Source organism: Xiphophorus couchianus, chromosome 13, assembly GCF_001444195.1.
Source record: "Xiphophorus couchianus chromosome 13, X_couchianus-1.0, whole genome shotgun sequence".
NCBI lineage: Eukaryota > Metazoa > Chordata > Actinopteri > Cyprinodontiformes > Poeciliidae > Xiphophorus > Xiphophorus couchianus.
The window spans coordinates 8,233,345-8,256,035 of NC_040240.1; the positions used below are offsets into that span (position 1 = coordinate 8,233,345).

A 22,691-nucleotide genomic window follows, 5' to 3' on the forward strand; every position below is an offset into this window, starting at 1 on the left:
AACATAAAAGAATGTACAGTAGTCATAAATGCTTTGTGATAAATGATGTTCCACTTGAAGAAGTTTCCCTTTAACACAGAGTTTCCATTGATTCACAGATTTCAGTCAGGCTGTCTAACTACCAATAAGTAGTCATTTTTTTCAAAATGTGTTTTTATGTGATGCTATATCCTACCAGCACATTACCGCATCAATTAGTGAAAGGAGTTTACGCTCTTTGTAATGAATCACATCACTGAATAACACCAGTGCCATGTTTGGTCAGGCTTTCCGGAGCTCCAGCCAGAACAGGGCTGAGCACTGGGGTATGGTTTTGTTGTGGTTGTGCTGAAAAAAAAAGAAAAAGGAAATGGACCGGCCCTAACTGACTCACCATCCGCCAATCATTTAAAGCATGCAGACCCCCCCCACTCCCACCCCTCCCCCGGTGCCATGGAAACTTGAAGAAACAGGAAGTTGTGATGATGTCATTCTGTGTTTTGGGCTCTTCCCTCATGTGGACGGCGAACCTCGGAGTTTTGTTTTCGGCGCAGATAAGGGGAGACATTTCACACCACGCGCATGCTCGTGAAGGGTGCGCAGTCACGCTGCAGAAGTCTCTGACGGCAGCCTGGAAGTCTGCTGCCCCTCGCAGCAGAGAAAGCTGCTGGGATAACAGCTACCTCCATAACTCAGGACTGCATACAGGCCACTTACCGTCTGGCATCTTCACCCTGCCAGGGCTTTTAACAGCCAGCCTGAGAGCTTTAGTGAGCTGCCTCATCGAAGCTTGAGGTCAGAATAATTGTACTTAAGGCCAAAGGTCAAATCAAACTGACTGACGTCAGATTAACTGTACTGCAAAGCATTCCAGTAAGTCTAACTCTAAATAGCAAACAATTCTGAAAGAAGATTCATCCTTTGCACTTCTTAGCTTTACTACATCAAGACTTTAAGGTGAAGCTCAAGCTCACTTGTTCCAGTTCCTTTGTGTGTATGCAACTGGAAACATTTTCCAGTTGGGGAAAAAACTTGGTTCAGCTCAAAAAAACCACATAACACCGTATAGTACTTATGAATAACACTGATCTAAAATAAATGTTTAAAACAATACATAGCACACAGTGAACACTAGGACTACAGACAAACTACTCGTTTTACTTCCTAAAATATGTACTATAAAGAGGAAAGAAATATCAGAAGCAAATCTTCATGTTACTACTCTCATAATTTGGGTCAAAATTTATGGAACTATAAAATACAACTACACGAAAAATTTGGGTTTTTAAAAAAAAAAAAACAATAAATTAACATCTATATATGTGTGTCTGTATTTAGTTTTGTGTCTGTTTTTTTTCATGACGTTTTTAAGAAAATAAGCACACTACATTTGCGCAAAGCATATTCACTTAGCACTGACATGTAAGTGTATCATATTTTTGGCACAAATGGAACTCCATAATGCATGCCAGGAAGCTCAAAACCTCTCTAGTGGGGCTGAAATAAGAATGGTGGGGGGGGGGGGGGGAAACGTCTTCACATTGATATAAAAGATTAATTGGCAAATTTCACAAATGCATTTTGCTGCTGCCAAGGGTGGCAGAAAACCACTGATTGGGTTTTGGGATCAAAACCTTTTTAGCACAGGGCCAGATTGGTTCGCATAGCATTTTTCCATTAATAAATGAAGTCCTCATTCAAAAACTACGTTTTGTGCTGTTTGTACTCAAGTTGTTGACTTGAAACTCGCTCGTTTGGCAAAAAACTTTTTAAAAAAAAAGCAAAAACACAAAACATACTGTATGTGTCATGTGTGTGTGGGGATACTTTTCATAGAAGTGTATTTTGAACAACTTCAGAGTTGGATAGTTAGACTATCAATAGGCGTGTGTTTGTGTATTTGTTTCAAACAACACAACCTTGTTAATGTTGGCAGAATTCTTCTTTCGGTTCGCGCCGCCTACTAACCTCAGATCAGATGATGTCATGCGCCACGAACCCACCCTGCGTGTCTCTCCCTTCTCTCGATTACATTAGCAACACATGCAACCACTTCTGATTTGCGCAATGGATCTCTGCAACTGCGTCACACTCACGGAGCCTATGTCCCGCGTGTGTGTAATGAGTGTGTTTGTGCCTGGTGTGTGTAAGGGAGCACATCTGTGATGAAGCTGATGAAGTCACTGGGTTTCTCTACTGTACATGCGTGAAGGACTGTGTTCTCTGGTGATGTCGTGTTGTTTTGTGGGTGCACTTGCTTGTATTGCAATTTGGTGCAACTTTGAAAAGGTGTTTGTACATTTGTGTCTCATATGACTGTGTAAATGGTTGGCAGAGAAGAAAGGCAGAAAAAAAGAGTGTTCCCTGGTCTGGAGGTTATTTGCTGAAGTCATCTCCGCTGTTTTATGACGGTCTGTTTTAACGCTCGATTAACAAACCCAACAGAAGCCAGCTGAGTCTGGCTAGCTAAGTTGTTGATGAGAATGACATTCTCCTTTCTCTGGGAGAGCCACACACAGAGCATCCTTCCAAAAAAAATATTGGTATCCCTCATCCAAAGATGCCCAAGCCCCCGGTACTAAACTCACGTGGTCTTGTAGAAGGTCACCGATTATCAAATTTCCATCGGTGGGAGAATATGCTACAATTGCCCTGGCGTAGATGTTTAATGTGAAACAGAAGCCCATTCGTCTTAGTGTTCCTAAATAGCAAAGACATGAGTACATGCCAGACAAGAAAGCCAGATGTGTGTTGATCTTCATAGGTCTGGAAATGGCAACAACAAAACATCTACTTGCCTACTTTGCAAGCAATAAATAAAACAGAAATGGTAACAAACTCGCCACTGTTAGAAGGAGAGAAGGATAGTCAAGAAGGTCAAAAAATAATGTCTAAACTTCATTTTTGGAGAATTTTCATACCAGGTTATTATTTGGCCCTGCAATGGACTGGCAACCTGTCCAGGGTGTATCCCACCTCTTGCCCGTTGACCATAAGGGATAGAGTTGTATTTTTGCTGTCTCCATGTGTTTCATGAAAGGACCAATGTGGAGAAAGGGGTTGTAGTCAACCTACCTGTGTTATGACTCACCAGGCAGTGTAGTCACAGCCTTATATCAACTGGCACCTATCTGTTAAACTATATAAGAGCATACGTAATAGACAGAAATAATGTCCGAGATTATGTCAGTCATTTTTCTAGGAATAATTGACACTCTTTGCCACCATTTTCATAACTGGAAAAATGTTAAAAGCAAATGACATATTATTCCTGGAACTAACTTGCAAAGTATTTAATAAATTGTTTAAAAAACTTTATAAGTCCAGTGCATAAGTTACATTACTTTATTTTTAGTAAACTAATTACTTTATGAAATAGATAGCACCTTGCATTTGACATAACTTAACATTTTTGAGATGATCTTCACGTTTTGCTATCTGTTTAGCAAATTAGTTATGAAAATCTAGCATCGCAGACAGAGGTAAAACAGAAAAAAAAAAAAAAAAGATCGTCGAGATGATTTCTCCTTGATTTTCTCATTTCCTGTCAACTCAGTATATCAGTAAAGCATGAACATCTGCTCCTCCGACTGTAGTGTCTTTTGGTGCCATCGGTGATTCAAAGCTGTCTCTGACTCCAACAGGTAGGCACCACCGTGACGTAGCCTGCCACCAGCCACCCTTCCCTCCCTCCACCCCCACCGTCACCGCCAGCCTCCCAGCTGCGTCCGCCGCTGTCCTGTCTGGCCGCCCCGGTGTCTGCTCCGCGCTCTGCCCCGCTCCGCTCCCAACCCCCGGATCCCTGAAGCCTGTGCCTCCTCGTTCACCATCCCGGCTCCCGGACCTACCCCCCTCTTCCCACCCGGTGAATGCGCCAGCGACCGTAAAGCATGACGGGCATCGCCGCCGCTTCTTTCTTCTCCAATTCTTGCAGGTTCGGGGGCTGCGGTCTGCAGTTCGAGTCTCTCGCCGAGCTCATCGTCCACATCGAGGACAATCACATCGGTGAGTTGGGGCCGGAGGGGGGGCGGCGGAGCCATCCAGCTAGCACTGATTTGCTAGTTAGCGTCCTAGCCAGTTAGCTTAATGCAGACAGGCTCGGCTTTGCATTCCGCTATTCCTGCTGCTCTGCTCGTCGTCGAGGTTCGCGGAGCTGCTCGTTCTTCGACAACTTGGACTTTTATTTTTATGTAACAAAACGCTTGCTTGTGTTACTGACTTGTATATTTGATCATTATATGGGGGTTGCAGAGAGAGCCGTTACTCGGCCGGAGCTTTTATAGGCATACCTAGCATCCTGGGCAGTGGGACAGCGGTTTTTCGGCTAACACACCGCTGAGCAGCAGTCTGTTTACATTTGCAGGCCTGATGATGCAGAGAAGCCGCAGCTCATCTAGCGGTGCTCTCGGCTGAGTTGCGGAAGAGTCTTATCACCCATTTTACCTGATATTTTTGTCGTTGAAGCGTCGCCTTTTATGCTACATCTTATCTAAATTATTGTCACTTACAAAGACTGTCACTACAGTACAAGTAGCTTCTGGAATACGACTTGTTATATGATAAAGCACAAGCTTCAACTTGTTGCTCTAAATGCAAATGTTTATTTGACGTTAAGCCCAAAATCTTATGGAACGCCAAAAGTGCCACAACCAAACACATAAGGTACTAAAAATATTAATGTATCAAAAATACATTTGTAAATAAGTAACTATTTAATCTGAATAAATATATTTATTTAGCTATATTTTAAAAATAAATATATTTAAATATACATATATTTAATCTGCCTATTAATGAAATAATTTCCTAATTAAATAAATTCTGAAATATACAATTTCAAATGGATTATACACAAAATGTATTATTACTAATATTATTTTTCCTTTTTTTTTTTTAGCTTGTTTGCTATTCTCTCATACACATATACAATATGCACTACCTCCCAAAAAAGTAACACTCTCCAATACTTTGGTAGATCGCCTAAAGCTTTGATTATGGCACACACTTCATTATTTCTGCAAGTTTCTGCATTGTTACAAGATTTATTTTCATCCAGAGTGGCATTAATCTTTCACCAACATCTTCTAGAGGAGATCAGTTGGACAGCTGCGCAAAATTTTTCAAGCACAGCTTAAGGATTCTCAATAGGGTCTGGCCAATCCATCACTGAAAATGATGCCTCACACTCCTTAAACCACTTTGGCACAGATTTAGCGTGATGAATCCTGCCGTTGTCATCTTAGAATACGGCTAAGCAGTCAGTGAAGAAGAAATGTATTGATAATATAATCTGGTCATTCGGTATGTTCAGGTAACGCGCTGACCTCATTCTTTGGACACTTTGAGTCCAAAGAACTACTGCAATCCCAGATCACAACACTGCCCCCACAGTTCTCTTGGTATTGTGCATATAGAGAGGCTCTTAGCTTTGCTATTGAACAAAGCTGCGTGGCCTGCTGTTGTTATTTTAAAATTGATTACACCAATGATGATCATTCAAGATTTTCTGATCATATATCTTGTGCAAAGATGATGGCTCCCACGTTATTATCCATAATGCGATTGGCCAGCCTGCACAGCATGTAAACCTCAGACAAATCAGCTTTTCACCATGCACCAACTTGCTTTTCATTTCCACACAATTAAATAAGTGAATAATTAAGTAGATCATAAATCGATTCTTTAATGTCTCGTGAAATAATCTCCATTGTAAATAAATGCATGCACATTACAGTTAAAAGTAATTTGCTGCAAGTTAACCGATCAGATCTTGAAATCTATTTGTTGAGATTGCTTAAACTGAGAAATCAGTTTAAGCAATTTATGGTGGACAGCAAAAGAACAACTTTTAGTTTTCTATTATATTGTGAATTTTGAATGCATTTAAATTTTGAATGCAATATTTACTAAAATGTTTAATGAGTCATTTCTCTCAGAAAATCTTGTAGTGTAATTCATTAGTTTTTATTATTATTATTATTATTATTATTATTATTTAATTAATGAGATGTATGCAAGAAGTTATTGGAATGTTTATTTATTTAATGAATTTTGTCACTTTTAATTCGTGGTGCACCAATAAATCGGTCGACTAATTGATCAACTCCTTTTTTCTTTACTTTTCTGTGATCGATAATCGGTCGATACTTGCATGTGAAACCGATCTTGTCTAGCTTCACAAAGGTCTGAAAATCAGCCACTATCCCCTTTTGCTCTGCTTTGAGAGAGGGCTCACCGACAGACCCGCCCACCAGTTCACGTCCAGACATGCGTGGTTAACAATAGTCACCCCACCGTTGCAAACTCAGTGACTATGTCACATTGTCGGTTATACAAAAATCGGTCTCGGCCAAAATCTGAATCAGCAGGTCAGGCGTTTTCAAGATTGATGGGCCAGAAAACTGCAATTGGTGCACCCCTACTTTAATATCTACAGGGTAAACAGCCAAAAACTTGCTGAAGGTAACAAAGCCATATGTGTGCAGCAGCTGTTAGAAGAGGTTCAATACATTGCTTGTTTTTAATACCTAGATTCAGCCTTTTCTTTTAATTATATACCAGAGAAAATGGCAATAAGTAACCTGCAGTGCTTGTTAATAATTAATTAACCTCTTCCAAATCATAGATATAGCACATAATCACCCTGCATAGCAGATTAAACATAAAACCGCCCCCAAAAAAAGTTGCACTATGGAACCATTAATTGGGGTATAAATAGCTTAAACAGTGCAGAGCGCATAGAAAAACGAATCGGGTCTGTAATTGTTGTTTGTGGCATGCGTCCATCTTCAGGAGGCCATTTGTAGGAGGTGAGGGGGTAAAATGGATGCTTCATTGAGCCAGTCTCCATAGCAACTGGCAGTCTCGACTCTATCGGGGTTGGGGGCAGCTTGTTGGCTGAGTTATGGCACACCTGCTGTCTCACTGACAAAGAGCTCTGCAGAGCCGCCAGCGGTGGCGATGACACCCGACATGATGAAGGGGTTTGGACTGGTCAGAAGTGTAAAAATGGGATAGATTGTCGGTGATGGTGACTAGAAGTAAAGAGTACAGCATTCCTCCAACTCGCCAATAATCTAATTAAATATAAACGCCGGCAAATATGCATAGACGTGCTATTTTATCAGCCCACACTGCCCCATCTGGCTCTCAGTTTGACCTTTGACTCTGACCGTCATCTGAGCAGAGCAACGATTTACTAGCCAGATCTCTTAGATTAATGAAATTTGCGTCTCTGTTCACTTTATTCCACAGCCGGTCATCAGCAGTATCATGAACGTTTGCAATTTAATCAACATCGCTGATGCATTGGCGGGTACGGGGAGCAATCTGACAAATAAGGGGACGATTGAGGCAAGAGTGTGAGAGAGGAGGAGGTCGGTGACATCTGACTATGCCCTTTTTTTGAGTTCTAAAGTGGTTCAGTGGTGTGTGTGTGATCAGGATCCACCATGACATAAGCCGATTTGATCCTCCTGACGTTCTCATTTGAGATGTCAGTGAAGCTGTTTAAAGGCCGGCGCGTAACGGATTGCAGTGATTGGAAGCCGTCGGTGCTTATGGGGATTATGAACAGGCATGCAGAAGCTGTAAATCGGTTAGTTTAGGGGTTGGCACTAAGCTCGCTTTAAAATGTGTGAAGTAGTCAAATGGGACTTAAGTCAGGGTGTAGAAATCACTGCTCATCTGAACCTGAAATGTTTTGTCTCTGCTGCCCTCTAGTGGCAGGGCATTAGACGTGGAGCTTCTGTAAAGTCTGGGGATTTTTATTTTCTCTTAGTAAGGAAAATCCATTCATGGCGAAGTTTTACCTTTATCCTTTAATAGTTTTCTTTAAAAGAAAGTTGACAGAACTCTTAACTTTGAGGCTGTAAAAGTTTGGAAACGCCTGACTTCTGCCTCTGGTTTGAATAATCTCACTTTTGAATTCTTGCCGTTCTTGTCATTGCTAGCCAGCAGCAAACAGCCCAAATGAACCCATTGTGCACCTTTTCGTGACCAAAAAAAAGAGTTAATTCAGCACTGACCTCATCCCGGCAGAGAAGACAGCAGCCGTCCAATGACATACACCTCACCCCCCCACCCCCGTTTCCCCTCCTGCATTTTTAGATTACTGGAGGAAGCAGCTGAGGTGATCTGTGTTTACAGTGTGCGGTTTTTAGCTGTTTAACGCTTTGCATGCTGCGTCTAGGTAAGGCCTGAGGAATGCGATGATGTCAGGGCTGCCGTGCCCCTGTGCACGACTGCAGCAGGTCGTGTTCTCACCTGCACAAGTACGTACCTGCCTGTGGATCCAGTTGAGGACAAGGAGAGGAAACTGGGATTAAAAGAGTGACACTGGGAATACGCTGGAATTCTTGAATAAATTGGGTCTTTGGTGCAAGCAAACCCCGAACACGCCACCTTTATTGGGACAGACTTACACAAAGATTAGATTTTAAGCATGAAATGAGAATATTTTGAATTTCAGACAGGTGTACATGGGTGTAAATATGCAAAATGAAATCAAAAAATTGGTAGAACTTTTGCCAAAACCAACTGTGACGTATGGGGGTGGTAGCATCATGTTGTGGAGCTGTTTCGTTGCAGGAGGAACATAAAATACAGTAGATGGCACCATGAAAAAAGAACATTATGTAGAAAATATATTGACGTAACATCTAAAGACAGTAGCCAAGAAGTAAAAGCTTGGACACAGATTGGTGTTCTAATTGAACAATAACCTTAAGCATCCAGTCATAGTAGTTATAAAGTGGCTTAATGATAAAGTCAGTGTTTTGGTGTGACCATCCACAGTCCTGTGGAGAAGTTGTGAGTTTGTAAAAGCTGAAAAGTCATGTATGAGTGAGGAGGCCCACAAACCTGACTGAGTTCCTCCAGTTCTGTCAGGAGGAATGGGCCAGAACTCCAGCAAGATGCTGTGAGAAACTTGTAAAAGAAAACTCAAAAGGTTTGACCCAAGTCATACAGTGTAAGACAGCTACATCTGATACCGACCAATATATGAATCTTTGAATTAGAAGAAAGCTACACAAGCGAATAACATGTTTATCACCGTGACTAGGTTTTCAGGCATTAAAAAAAATAGAAATCATTTAGGTAATTCTAGCTAACCTAAAACAAGAAAACCCTAGTCTGATTTAACTTTCAGTGAGGGAAAAAGTGTGCATGTGTCTTTATTCGGCGTTTGTAGCCATCTGGTTTTAAATCTATATGTGTAGCCGCCATATTGGAATGTAAACTTGGCCTTGTCTGGCAGCCTACAGCTTTCCTTGTGTGGATTTTGACTTTGCTGTTGTTCTGTTGGTCTCCTCAAACTAACACACAGTTCTAGACAAATGGTCATTATGTAGACTTACCAATTTAATGGTAATAAGTTACTTTCCCTTTGGGTTCAATAAAGTCTTGTTTTTAATTAAGCTCAAGCGCTTTGCTGGGAACTCTGTTTATGGTGGCAAACTGAACATGGTTCCTTATTTAGCCTTGTTCCCTATTGGACTTATTTAAAGCTAAAATGTCACATATTGTTAAATTCCTCAATGCACAGCTAAGAAATATTTAAATAAATTGATCAGAATATGGAAGGTTTGGTCTTATGTTTCTTGTTAATTAGAAACATTTCAGAGGTTTTGAAAATATCAAGCAGAAACTGAAATGATGGGATACGTTCCACCTTCTAAAATATCTTTTTTGCCCTTTGCTTTTATACAACTGTAGTATTCTGTACAGATGATAAAAATCTAAGCAGTCCACGATCGAAATGTTTGAAAACATGTAAATATTCGAACACTTCCGGTTTACTTTTTTTTTTTAATGTAATGTTTTATATAATTGACAGTGTTTCGTTTTCTAAAAGCACAGACAATAAGCAAGATTCCCTGTAGGGGGCGTCTCCTGAAAATGAATTTAATCATTTAGTCCCAGGCTCGGTTGCCAGGTCGTTTCCCATCCCACCTTGCGGAGGTGTGACACAGGAAGGAGTGCATGTGAGACTGTGTGCTGCTCACCATACTTCCTGAATGACCTGCAAGGGTGGAGCAGCAGGGCAATTACTGGACTGGCATCTCCAACTGGAATCTGCAGACCCCCTTTTTTCCACCCCACACACACACAGGTCCCCATGCACACACCAGTCCCACACATTAGCCTTTCAGAAGTCACAGGGCCTTAGAGCCCCTCAAAAACCTCTAGGAAGTGTAATTACAGAGAAGTATAACTCCAGCTCCCCACCCTCCCCCAGTTCCCCTCCTGTTCTCCAGCTCCTTCTCTCTTCTCCCTCCGTCCGGTTGCCTGCTGCTCTGGAAACACGTTAAAAGGCTCTCTGGGGCTTAATTAGCGGGCTACACAACAAGCCGTGCATTCTTGGCCTGGTTTGAACACATGCGAAGGTAAAGGCCCATGTGCACAGACCGTGACACAATTATCACGCACTAATGGTGGTGATCACCAGGGGGCAGCAGTGTTCCACTGGTACTAGTTGGATCCTGGTGTTGGGGGGATGGGGGGGAGGGAGAGCATCTATGGCTGGGATTTAAAGCTACATTTAGATTCTGATATGCATGCATTATGTATGTGATATAAAAGCACAAACAAGCTCAAAGTGATGTATTAAGAGTTGGGAAGCTGAAGCTCTTAAGATGGGATTTTCAAATTTAAAAACTCCTGATCCTCCAGCGTCAGGATCAGGAGTTTTTTTTTTTTCTTTTAACTTCCTGTCCTGTTAGGTGAGTGGAAGTCATAAATTTGGTGAACATTTACTGCTGCTGCACCTGGTTCACTCCTTTACCACCATCCCCTCTTTCTCCACACACATGCATAAACGCTTTGTCCAGGACCCTCAGTACCTTGGGCATCCGAAATGATTAAAATCTTCTTTCTTGCCCACTGTTTTGTCCAGTTCCCCCAGTACTTTATTGCTCCTGGTACTTTGAAAACTGAATCTCTGACGAAACGGTTTGGTTAATCATGTTAGACAGATTTATTTAGTAATTCAATTAGAAGCAAAACATTTATCGGAAAAAGTTTTCATGGAAACCCCGGAGGCACCAGGAAGCATTTAAGCCATTGTTTGTGAAGGGCATGGTTTAAGTTTGGACTTTAAAGATGCCATCCAATGGTGATTTTTTTTTTCCCCTCACAAATGTCCACCAGAAGTATAAATGTAGCTTGGTAATGATGAATGAATTTACATTAGAATTTCAGAAAATAGATTCTTGTAAAGCACACTGTTGGAAAAACAAAAACTGGGAATTTTTGCTTTGCGCATATTTTGGTGAGCGACATCACAAGAGGCGTATTATTGGAGGGGATAAGCTATCTCTGCTGCATTTTGTGCTTTTGTCGCACAAAATACAAATAAGCCTTGTTCAAAAACCCTCTGGCCAAACTTTAATTAATCTTAAGAAGTCCTATTTTCATTATTGGAAAAATATTTTTTTTGTTTGGCTCTGTTATCTTTTAATTTTTTTTATAGTGATTGTAATGCTTTTAAGATGTTCTCTTCTTTTTTTTTTTTTTACAACCGTTGTGAAATGCCCCACATCTTATCATAAATTGACTTTATTTTATTGGTCTAAGTTAAAAAAAATTTTTCTAGTTTTGTAGTGTGACATTTTCCTCTTCATTTGAACTATCTTACTTATTTAGCTTCTTCATTCTTATTTTCCATTTTGACTTTATTGAGAATGCCGGTTAGAAAAAGAAAATCTGATTGATTTGAAGAAATTTGATTAAAAAACATGCAAATTCAGAAGGGGAGAGGAACTTCATACAGATTCACATTGTCATTCTCAAGGAACTGGAATCACATGATGTCATCAGAGGCATGTGTACATAAAAGCCTGCCTCCTGGAGAGTATGTTTTAATAACATTTTTAAACAAAATGGCAAATCAAATCAAAGAACTAATCATTATTTGTTTTTCTCTTGGTGATAAACTATATCTCAAGTAAGTTTGCATAATTTTACAGAGAAGTCTGGCTTGCAGGATTAAGATGCAAGCTTCTCTTGGTGACGTCTCACGTTTGGCACTATATGTCCGGTCGTTGCCTGCTCACTACCTAGTGTGCAGATCACTCTGGTGTTGAGCAGCGGCTATGATGGTTAAAGCTCAGCTATAAAATACTTTGAGAGACCACTTCTGTGGACCACCTCCCTTTTTAAGAGTGTCTTTGTGTTTGCAAATCTATAAGCTGCTTCTTTCGTCTCCCCTGGCTTTGCTCCTTCTCTAGGGAGTTGTGGTTTGTTGTTGTTGTGCAGCGGAAAGAGCAGAAGGGTGTGCGTCTTTCCTTGCCCTGTTGTTTGCTGGCCCTCTTTGGTGTTCTCCTGCATTGTGGGAAGTCTGCATTTTTTTAATTATGAGGTGTGAAAGCCTGAAAACCAAATGGGTGTGAAGGCCAGCACACAGAGCAGTGGGATTAGTTGGAAGGAGCGTCCAGGCGTTCTTAGATTTAGATTGGGATACATCTGCAAGCCATTAAATATGCAGCTAGAAAACACTCCTAAAGTGCTGCACAAAAGTGTTGATACTTGTTTAAGGTTTTTTTTTTTTTTTTTCTCATTTTATATTATGACATGAAAATCACTGTACTTTAGTGGAATTTTATGTGATTGGCGGCAAAACAAAGTAGTGCATAATTGTGACCTGGAAAGAACGTGAAAAGTGGTATGAACTTTTGTTGTGAATTGGCACTATATAAATAAACCAAATTGAATTTTTAATGTGTATAATTATTTTTTTATTATTATCTGAAAAGTGCGGGATTTATTTGTATTCAGCCTGTCTAAGTCAAGCTACATACATGTTGAGACTGATATTTTTGCTCTTCCACATTACAAAATGGCTTCGACTCCCTGCGATTGCTACAAATGATCCCTTTTATGTGATTCTGGACTTTGACTGGACCATTTTAACGTAGCCATATGCTTGATCTAAATTATTGCATTGTTCCTCTAGCTGTGTTCCTCTAGCGTCTCGGCACTGCTCTCTTTATGAGACCATCTCTTATCAACTTCCTTCTCCCCACAGCATGGTAGTCCCATCACCATGCTTTGCTGTGCAGGTGTTGTTTGTTTGACAATATTGTCAATGGACTTTTTTTCGTTGCATATATATTTGCCACTTGTTTTTGAATTTTATTTTTATTAAAAAAACAAACAAAAAAAAACCCTTTATAACCACGTGTAACTTTCTTTCAATTTTCAAGTGCGCATTTTTTTTATGTTGGCCTACTGCATAAAATCATAATAAAAACACTAACTAGAGGGTGTAACATGGCAAACCATGAACACTTTTGCAAATGCCTTGTTAGCTGTAAATAGTTAAACTCTCTTAATTGTTTTAAACTTGGCTCTGGTTTTGAACGTTCCCCTGCTGAACACTTGATGGCACTGGTAGTTCACAGTTGCAAGCCACCAGCAGTGAGTTCCTGCACACACGCTCCTGTTTTCCAAGGATCAGGAGGCTGGACTTTGAAGTTAACAGTGCTAGCCTCAGGCACAGGAAGTTGCCTACTGTTGTGTTACTGACTTAGCAAGTCCGTTGGAGAGGAGGTTAAAAAAAAAAAAGACCTGAGCACGCCTGTTGACTAATACACCACACATTCATCACTGACTCCTAGCAGTCGCTCCGATTTTCATTTTTGTCATATTTTGGCAGCCAGTGTATCTTGGGGTGGGGGGGACATTGCTTTTAAATAAAGAGTATTGATTCCCTGCTTAATGAAAGTATATGACACTAATCTATCATAGTTATACATTAATACAGTGAAGCCATTGTGGGAAGCCTCCAGTTATCTACAGAGCGTGCCTGGGAGGGAGAATTAATTGATGACACAGTGTTCCTCCGGGAGCAGAGGTGATTAATCCAATCTGTCCTTTTCTGCCGCAGACACAGATCCGCGGGTTCTGGAGAAGCAGGAGCAACAGCAGCCCACCTACCTGGCCCTAAGCTACATCAACAGGTACGCACAGTCAATTACTCAAGTGCGCATCTAAAGAGGGCAGCATTGCTCCACTGTGAGAAATCGGCACTCATGCGTGGGCTCATGTGACTTGGGAGATCTCAGATGAGTTATGTCTTCCCATAGCACTGACTCATCCACAAAACGAGTGCACAAAACCGCACGAGATAATCACTCTTGGCTCCCCAAGCCGCCAGAGGCAGCTTTTCAGGCTGCAAGTGTTTGTGTGTGAGTTTTTCTTTTTTGTTTTTTTTTGTTTTTTTGTTTCGTGTGTGTGGTGAACCAAACTGTCACATCATACTTAATACCCCATCAAATTACTACAAGATGCAACTCTGAGCAGATTGCGATAAGACAACGGAGCGCAGACGAGGGAGGTTTGTTTTCAGTCATAATTGCTCCAGCGGTGAGGTCGTAAATGTCATCCGTATTTATTGTCCGTGGTGTCAGGACAGCTCATTCAGTGGCTCAGTTTTGTTTTATGGCAAAATATGTGGTTGTCTCAAGGTAAAAGCAGAAAGGGAGATGAGATGAAGGCCTCCAAGCTGTTGCTGTTGTAACAGATGGGGGGGGGAAGTAAATCAAAGCGTACAAACAGCTGGAATATTGAGGAATTTGTTATTGGTATTTGGACGTCATGTACGTGTTCCCACCAAAGGGTTTCTGGGGGCGGGGAGGACAACTGACTAACAAACCCACCCACCACTCCCATCTCCACGTGAGTGGTTAATAATAGTCACCCCACAGTTGCAAACCTAGTAACTTTTTTTGCTATTCTTTGTATAAAAGAAAGTTACTGATGTGGCCTAGTTGTTAGGGCAGCAGAGAGAACCGTAGGCTGCCCCCTCCCCACTATGGAACAGATTTACACTTCCAGGCTCCACAAGAAAGTTATGGACATTTTATATGACTCTTCACACCCTGGCCATGGTCTCTTCCAGCTGCTGCCATCAGGCAAGAGATACAGAGCAATAAAAACCAGGACAAATCGCCTAAAAAACAGTTTTTACCCGATGGCAATCATGGCACTAAATTCAAAGGCATAAGAACTTCTGCTCTTGACACCACTTTGTTAAAAATGTAAATTCTGTTGCGACACCTCCAGGTGCTGCAACCATCTTCTGATGTCTATTTATTTCTCATTTTGTACTATTTATTTCTTTATCTTTTTTATGTATGTATGTACAGTATATGTATATTGTATATTATGTATATACACATAACCTGCATTTTAACTCGAGTCGAGCAAATCTCAATCTCGTAATCTGTTGATGACAATGACAAATAAATCTTATCTTATCTTATCTATCTTATCTTAAATGAGAATGAGCAAGTCAGGCTTTTTTAAAATCAGTGATGGGCCAGAAAATTGCAGTCGGTGCACTAATTCTTTCAATTATACGAATCACTAAATTGATTGTTCAAAGTATCAACAATTAACACACACACAAAAAAATATCGGTTACTGAAGAAGTGTTTGTATACGTCTACCTATTGGACATAAGATTCCTATGAGAAAAAAAAAAAACTTGAAAAAATTCTGTATTCATCTTATATATACTATACTTACACCTCTCTTAATTTCTATATTTCTTTTCACCTTTTAATCTTTATCATTTCTCTGTATCTTGTATTTCCTTACCAAACTCAAACTCAGCATTATACAGTTAAGTGGAGTATTTCCCCTCTGACAGCCAAACCATGTGAAAAGTGTTTTATTTGGTGATGACTGGATAGTTGCTGCGTGTCAGGGCATGAAGCACTTGGTTTATTTTGTATACTTGGACCTACGCCATTATGTACCAGGCGGAGAGTTATCTCTGCTGCCACGTGCAGGTTAGTAAAGGCTAGTAAAGGTTTGCCTTGAGCGCTTGCAAGCCGTGCAAGCGGAGTGGCTGACTGTTAAATTTGACCCGCACTTTGGTGCGGTATTCTTTGAAAATTAACCCGCATAGAGGGACCATGTAAATACTGGAGTGATTCCGCTTCCAAATCATCCAGTTTAAGTGACGTGTGGCGCACGCGATCCTCGCCGAGTTACAAAAATGTATAGGCGGACAACTAGGCAACTCGACAGCATGCAAGACCACCGCGTAGGTACGCATGGCTTCGTTTGCGCTCATGAGTGTCATTTTTTAACGTTATTGACTCATATTCAAAGAAATTTTATGTGAGAAACAAATGATAAGAAAAGCAAATGCAATGAAGGTAAAATCTTTCATAAATTGTGGCATTTTACAGCACCCACCAAAGCTGGGCGCTTTTACATCACCCGTCTTTTACAGCCACCTCCCCTTTTCAAAGTTTTGAAAAATCCGACGTTTAATTTGCGTTCAGTGATTAAAATTTTTGTGCCTCGAGAAAAATATGGGTTTTGGATAACTGTTCTGCTGAAAGACCTAACGATGACCCATTTTCAATTTTCTGGCACAGTTGTGGAACATTTTAAATAAAACTTTGGTTAACTTGACCTGATTTTTATTTTTGAAGTGTCCTGATTTTTAATCCAAAAGACTCTCTACCATACTTCACAGAAAGTTCTAAGCCTTTCAGAAAACCTATAAACACATCAGTCAGTAACTTGCATAATGGTTTAACTTAAAATCCATTGCCCCCAGCTGGGAGTAAACATATCTTTAGTATCTTTAAGAGATGATCGGGAACAGATAGCAATGGTTTTACAACTTAATTGTATGCTCATACGATAATTCATCACTGATTTACGTGAACTCAGTGTATTTCTGTCTCAAACACACCCACATACAGTCGGCGCATGTATATGGGTACTACATTAACCTGGCAGAGATCTTACTCAACGTGAAACTGATGAAGCCATTTTGATTGTAAAACAAGGTCATGAAGCTGTTTGTTATGCTGTCTTCAGATATGCCTATTATAAAAGCATTTATTTACATTTGGTCAGCCACAACCGTCGTGGTATTTTGTTGGGACTTTAAGCCTACATAGTGTAGTTCATAAATGTGTGTTACATAGTTTGAATAATTTTTTTTCTAGAATTATGAAGTCATGAGGGAGTTCTTTCGTTCCATTTCACAACAATGCTCTACTTTGTGTTGATCTATAGCATACATTCCAATAAAACACATTGAATTGAGTGACTGCCGTATGAAAATCTGAAAACGTCGGCGCTATGCACATACAGTCGTATTCAGTAAATTAGAATATACAGTACGTCCCAATGAGGCCCGTGTCAGATTAAAGTACCTTTTGAATATAACAACCTTTAAGCCGGCATTAAACATACTTTTCATGAAGCCCAGGTTTTTGTTTTTAAAAATTTTTTTTTTTTTTTTGCTCTGATCTAATGTCATGTTTTCATTAACTGTTAGCAGAAAATCATGATGACAAAGAAAAACGAAGGTGGGAAAAATCATCTATATCATGTGTTTCATTTGTTGATAAATCTACTTTTTAATAAAATTCAAATTTTTCTGAATGGATCTGTATTTGTGGGAATGTATAAACATTTCTCAATACAGAGGTTGTGAGTTTGCAGATTTTTAAGAATAAGAAAAAAAAACCCCATGATTTCGTGAACCTTTGTGTGTCCTCAGGTTCATGACGGACGCAGCACGCCGCGAGCAGGAGACCATGAAGAAGAAGGCCACGCCCAAGCTGTCCCTGTCGATCACAGGCGGCATGTCCCGGAACAGCACGGCCACGCCGCCGCGCCACACCAGCGGCAACCTGACCCCTCCCGTCACGCCCCCCATCACCCCGTCCTCCTCGTTCCGCAGCAGCACGCCTACAGGTACGGTACGGAGCGGAAGGACGAACCGGTTGCTCGCGGTGACGACGGACTGAGGCACGCAAAATTGTCCCTTTGGGGAGTTCACACTCAGACTTCTGGTTGCGCTATAGGGAGCTCGTAACGCCAGAGGAATGCAGCTCAACCGACGACTCCACATTAGTCAGAAAGCAGAGCTTTGCAATACACGATGACCTTTAATCATTGCAACTTAAAGAAATGCTTTGCCGTCATTAAAAGCAGCCAGATTGAAACGCTGGAGCAGGAGAAGTCTGCGGTCTGGGTGGAAAGAGGAAAATCCAACCGCTATCTGCTGCAGAGGTGTGCGTGTTGTTTGTGAGTCGGCTTTAGTGGCTCCTGCAGCGAGCGAAGCAGTCAACACTTTGCTAATTACACAGCAGCTGGCCTGCTCTGCGTTCACATCGGGGCTGAGTGTTGCACAGCCCAGGAGCAGATGTCTAATTCCAGGCCGAGCGGGTCCAAGCGCAGCGTTAGGTCTGCGATTACACACCGACACACACGAACCCACACCCTCTTTCAACATGTGCCAAGGTGCCATCCACTTCCTCATGCTGAGGTGCAGCATTTCCTGTTCCGTGGTGGTGGTGGGGGAAGGTTCACTGGGTCTGTATGTTTGTGTGCCTGGATGGTTCAGGTATTCAGATGCATCTGTGTGTGTGTGTGTGTGTGTGTGTGTGTGCGTGCAAATGGAATGTTGTGCACTGAGTAAAGCGTTTTTTCCCCAAGCTGAGCAGTAGGGGATCCCTCCCACTTAATGATCCCTTTTTCTGTGCCATTCTCTGCATTTTACCTCACAGGCACTCACACCCAGACACCACATTTGTTTTTGCTACTCATGAGCAAAACTAACATCTGAACATCTGAGAGTATTGCTAAGAAAGAGTCACACGCATAAGCATTTAGGATGCCATAAATGCGTGTAAAAACGCAAATGCAAATTCTTGATTTATTTTTTTGTTGTACTAAAGCTTTTGAAAACTACGGTCTGTCTTGCTAAAGTATTTATACCCCTTGCACTTTTCAAAAATTTCCCCCTTGACCTCATTCTGTTTTATGTCGGATTCTGTCCGATCGCAGATCTTTAAAAAGCCTGACCTACCGAGTCTGATTTTGGCCGATACCGACTTTTTCTTTTGTTGTCTGAAAAGTCACCAAGTACAGTGACAAAAGTTGCTAAGTTGGCAACAGTGGGGTGACTATGGCTGTCAGCCTGCCCTCTCTCAAAGCAGAGACAGAGCAAAAAGATGAGATCGCTTTTTGATGAAAGTATCGGCCGATCGGAGATTTCCCAAAATTAAGAAAATTGGGGCCGTTAATTTTATTAGGATTTTTTGGCGATGGGCCAACACAGAGCAGTGCATGAAGGTACGATGGATGAAGGAAAATATATATAATAAAAAAAGTCTTGTATGAATTAAAATCTGAAAAGTGTGGCAGGCTTTTTAGTCCGCTCGACCTGAATGAATACTTTGCAGAACTGTGTTACGTGCAACAACAACAAGTGACGAGACTAAAGTTTATGCTAAATATGTCTAACTCTCAGAATGAATTGTCTGTAATCATGACTTTTCGCGTCTTGCTACAGGTTCTTAACTGGACTTTGTCTAGGCCATTCTGACACAGAAATATGCTTTGGCTTAAACCATTTCCTTGCAGCTTCCTGTCTTCTGCTCCATTTACCTCCCCACCAGCTTCAACCATGCAATTCCTTGTGGCATACCCACAGCCTGATGCTGTCACCACAATTAATCACCATGGAGAAGGTTTTGGCTGCATCTGACCAGAGTACCTCCCTGCCATGGTTTGTGGCCAGCTTTATGGCTTTCTTTCAAAAATTACTTTTGTCTTTTTGGGCTGGAAATTCACCTTCATGAAAGAAAAATTCCCTAAATGCTGAAATGGTAATTGAAAATCACCCAAAGCATGATGCTACCACCACCGTCATGGAAATGGTGTGTTCAGTTTGATGTTAGTTTCCCCATCAAACAATAACATTTGATGCATTGGAAAGTGGCTTAAGCTGGATTTTATTTGTGCTCGGCAGGGTAAAAGGGGCTCAATACAGATTCTCTCCTCCAACATAAAATCCCAACCTAGACTTGTGCTTGCAACATGACTAAATGTGAGAACTTTTGCGAAGCCACCGCACCATGTACCAGCTACCAGATGACAAATGTTTTTCTTGTTCCCCGGTGGCTCCAGGCAGCGAGTATGACGAAGAGGAAGTAGACTACGAGGAGTCGGACAGCGACGAGTCGTGGACCACAGAAAGCGCCATCAGCTCCGAGTCCATTCTGAGCTCCATGTGCATGAACGGGGGAGAGGAGAAGCCGTTCGCCTGCCCCGTCCCCGGGTGTAAAAAGAGATACAAGGTGAGGTTAGATTCATAATTCAGGCCCCCGTCATAGGACATGAGCTCTCTGCCGCGATTACATCTACACTGCTTCTTTTGTTTGGGTATCACATGTCGGGACGGATCGCTTGGAAAGAACCCAGAATAAATCCAGGCTGTCCTGATTGGAATCAGTGATAAATATATCACGGCGGATTTGCTTTGGTTGATATTTATCGCAGCTCGTAACAAGATCCCTCATTCAGCCTGCTGTCCCGGCGTCTAAATTAATAGACAGTGTTGGATATTACTCTTTTGTGCCCCATTAAAATGGACAAGAAGGCAATGTGGGAAAAATCCTTATCTGGGTACTGAAATGGCCCCCTAGAGCTAATCGGTGTTACCTCACTGCCACTAAGCTAGAAGAACTGAGTTTAACATGTTTCCTTCTTCTAATTAAATATATTTTGGCTGATTTTGGGAACATTTCCATGGTGATAAAGCAACAATGGGAGGAAATTAATTGGCAGGCAGTTACATGTACTTGCTCTGTTATTTGAGGACAAGTCGGTGGTAATTCTTCTTCCATTTGGATCTCTAAGAGGAGACATGCTGGGTATGAGTCAAGAGTTTGTAATAGGAACACATTTTTTATTTTATAGGGATATTAATGTAATGCACCTACACAACAAAGTGCATTATTGTGAAGTGAAAGGTAAATACAGCAAGGTTCTCAAATGTATTGTGAAATATAAACGTGAAAAGTTTCACGTTTTAGTATATCTTTTGTTAGTGGCCCAAATCCAACTGGGAGTTTGTCTAAAAAGTCTTAGTGATCTTTAGACTGAGCTATTTTTTGGGGAAAAAAAATAATAAAAAAATCACAAATATTTTCTTCACTCGAACTCACTTAGGAGTTATTGAGTTAAGAAGGAAGAGACTGCAGACCGGGTCTAGAAAAAACCCGACCCGATCCCGTCAGCATTGTGTCCCAGCCCGAGCCAACAAGACATGTTATTTTAATTAAGATTTTACTGCTTTTGTTTCCAGACCACCATTTGAGTAAGCACTGAACAACAGCAGTAAACATCTCCCAGCTCCGTTTTGTCGCTTGTAGTAAACGCATGGTGAGTCAAGTACAAATCATCTTTGATGATGTGCGATTGATAGGCGCAGAGCAGGACGAGGCGAGGCTGCGTGTGTTGTGGCCAATATGGCCCCACACTCAGTCTTTGGTACAAGGGGGAGCAAACAACTCAAAAACCCAAACAGCAAAGCAATCAGGCGCAAGGTATTTTATTACAAAAAAAAAGTCACAAATAGTGACTCAATAAAACCGTCCTCTTTTTCTCAATAAAATCCCGGAATCAATAATTGTCTTTAAACAAAAGTCATCAATTCGAGACCACGGGTTGGGCTCCGCTTCTTATGCTGACGATCCGTCTGCAGCGCTCTCTTTTGCCGATCCACAGCTGACTGCGTGACGCTCCGGCACCGCTCCACTCTTCGGCGTGCCACACCCCTCCTCGGCCCAATCCATCTAAAAGAAAGGGCAGGAAAGCGCCAGCATCCCCGCTCCAAAACTCCTCCGGAAGACATATTTCCTGCCAATACTCTCTGATCAACATGGGGCACTACTTACAGGCGCGGGCAGAGGTTTTCCTCTGCCCTGATCCTCTGTACTGGGCCGTCTGTTCAACTCCCGGTGTTCTCTGCCTGACATACGGGTTCCGCCTGCCCCTCACTCCGCAGCCTGTCAGTCTCCGTGGCCCACAGAATCAGTCTTCTTCCTCTTCCATCCAGGCTCCTTTTATTCCGGCCTCAATCAGCCTCTGCTGACACCTGTATGTGCGGCCAATTAGTGCGCTCCGCCCCTTAGACAACCACCTTCAGTCCAGTGCGCTTGGATTGTTAAAGGGGAAAAAAGAAAAGACAAGCCCCAAGCATGCAAAGCACAACAAAAGTAAAAATAAAAACACAATCGTATTTTCCCCTGTACAACACGTGCACATTTATTGTGCGTTGCGCTGCACTTCTTGCTGTCTAATGAACCTCGGCACCTTACTTTCTTTCTTTCCTCAACAGGGTAAGCTGTTCTTTCCTCTGTTTCCTCTATAATTAGTAGACTAACAACCTTCCTAAAATAATGGCCCGAGTTAAGTGATTTTGGCACAAAAAAAAAGTATCGCCAGCCCTTTTTTTCCAAAAGGTGCTTTACACAAAATAAAAAAATCACTTTTGGCAAAAATTACTCCTTTTTTATTATTTTCAGAAGGTGAGCATATCACGCATTTTTGTTTGGTTTTCTCTGTGCTGTATTACGGGCCTATTACACGGGCAACAGAAGCAAATAATTTCCTGTCGCCTTCGGGTCAGACTCGGCCCATAACCCTAAACTCCATGAGGAAATACAAATTCATGGTACTCTTCTGCCATTTTTATTCATGCAAATTTCTGGAAACGACGTCCACTTTTCCATTTCTATTTCAACTTCAGAGTCTTGGTGTGTGATTTAAAATAATCTAGCTATTATTAGTAATAATGTAGCCACATATTGTAGTATTTCAGTTTAGATTTAAAGTCTCGTATTAACACGATTGGCTTAGAAAAGCAAACTTGGCCAGGCAGG

The 22,691-nt window shown here is 41.4% G+C and overlaps 1 protein-coding gene and 1 long non-coding RNA gene across 3 annotated transcripts in view; one reads left to right on the forward strand and one right to left on the reverse strand.

Moving 5' to 3' along the window:
* Positions 1 to 22,691, forward strand: part of jazf1a (JAZF zinc finger 1a) — a 37,561-nt gene that overhangs the window by 11,153 nt on the left and 3,717 nt on the right. The window contains exons 2-5 of one of the 2 annotated variants that reach the window (XM_028035729.1): positions 3,624 to 3,984; positions 13,868 to 13,940; positions 17,516 to 17,712; positions 19,933 to 20,102. In XM_028035729.1, coding sequence (XP_027891530.1) covers positions 3,870 to 3,984; positions 13,868 to 13,940; positions 17,516 to 17,712; positions 19,933 to 20,102 — 555 coding nt within the window. In that variant the 5' untranslated portion in view covers positions 3,624 to 3,869. Of the gene's footprint in view, positions 1 to 3,503; positions 3,985 to 13,867; positions 13,941 to 17,515; positions 17,713 to 19,932; positions 20,103 to 22,691 lie in introns of those variants that run through there. The other variant, XM_028035728.1, reaches the window with a different exon arrangement.
* On the reverse strand, positions 21,343 to 22,251 carry LOC114155703 (uncharacterized). The gene is made up of 2 exons (XR_003597807.1): positions 21,705 to 22,251; positions 21,343 to 21,602 (listed from the first exon to the last, which is right to left on the reverse strand). It is a non-coding gene; the product is annotated as an uncharacterized LOC114155703 (long non-coding RNA).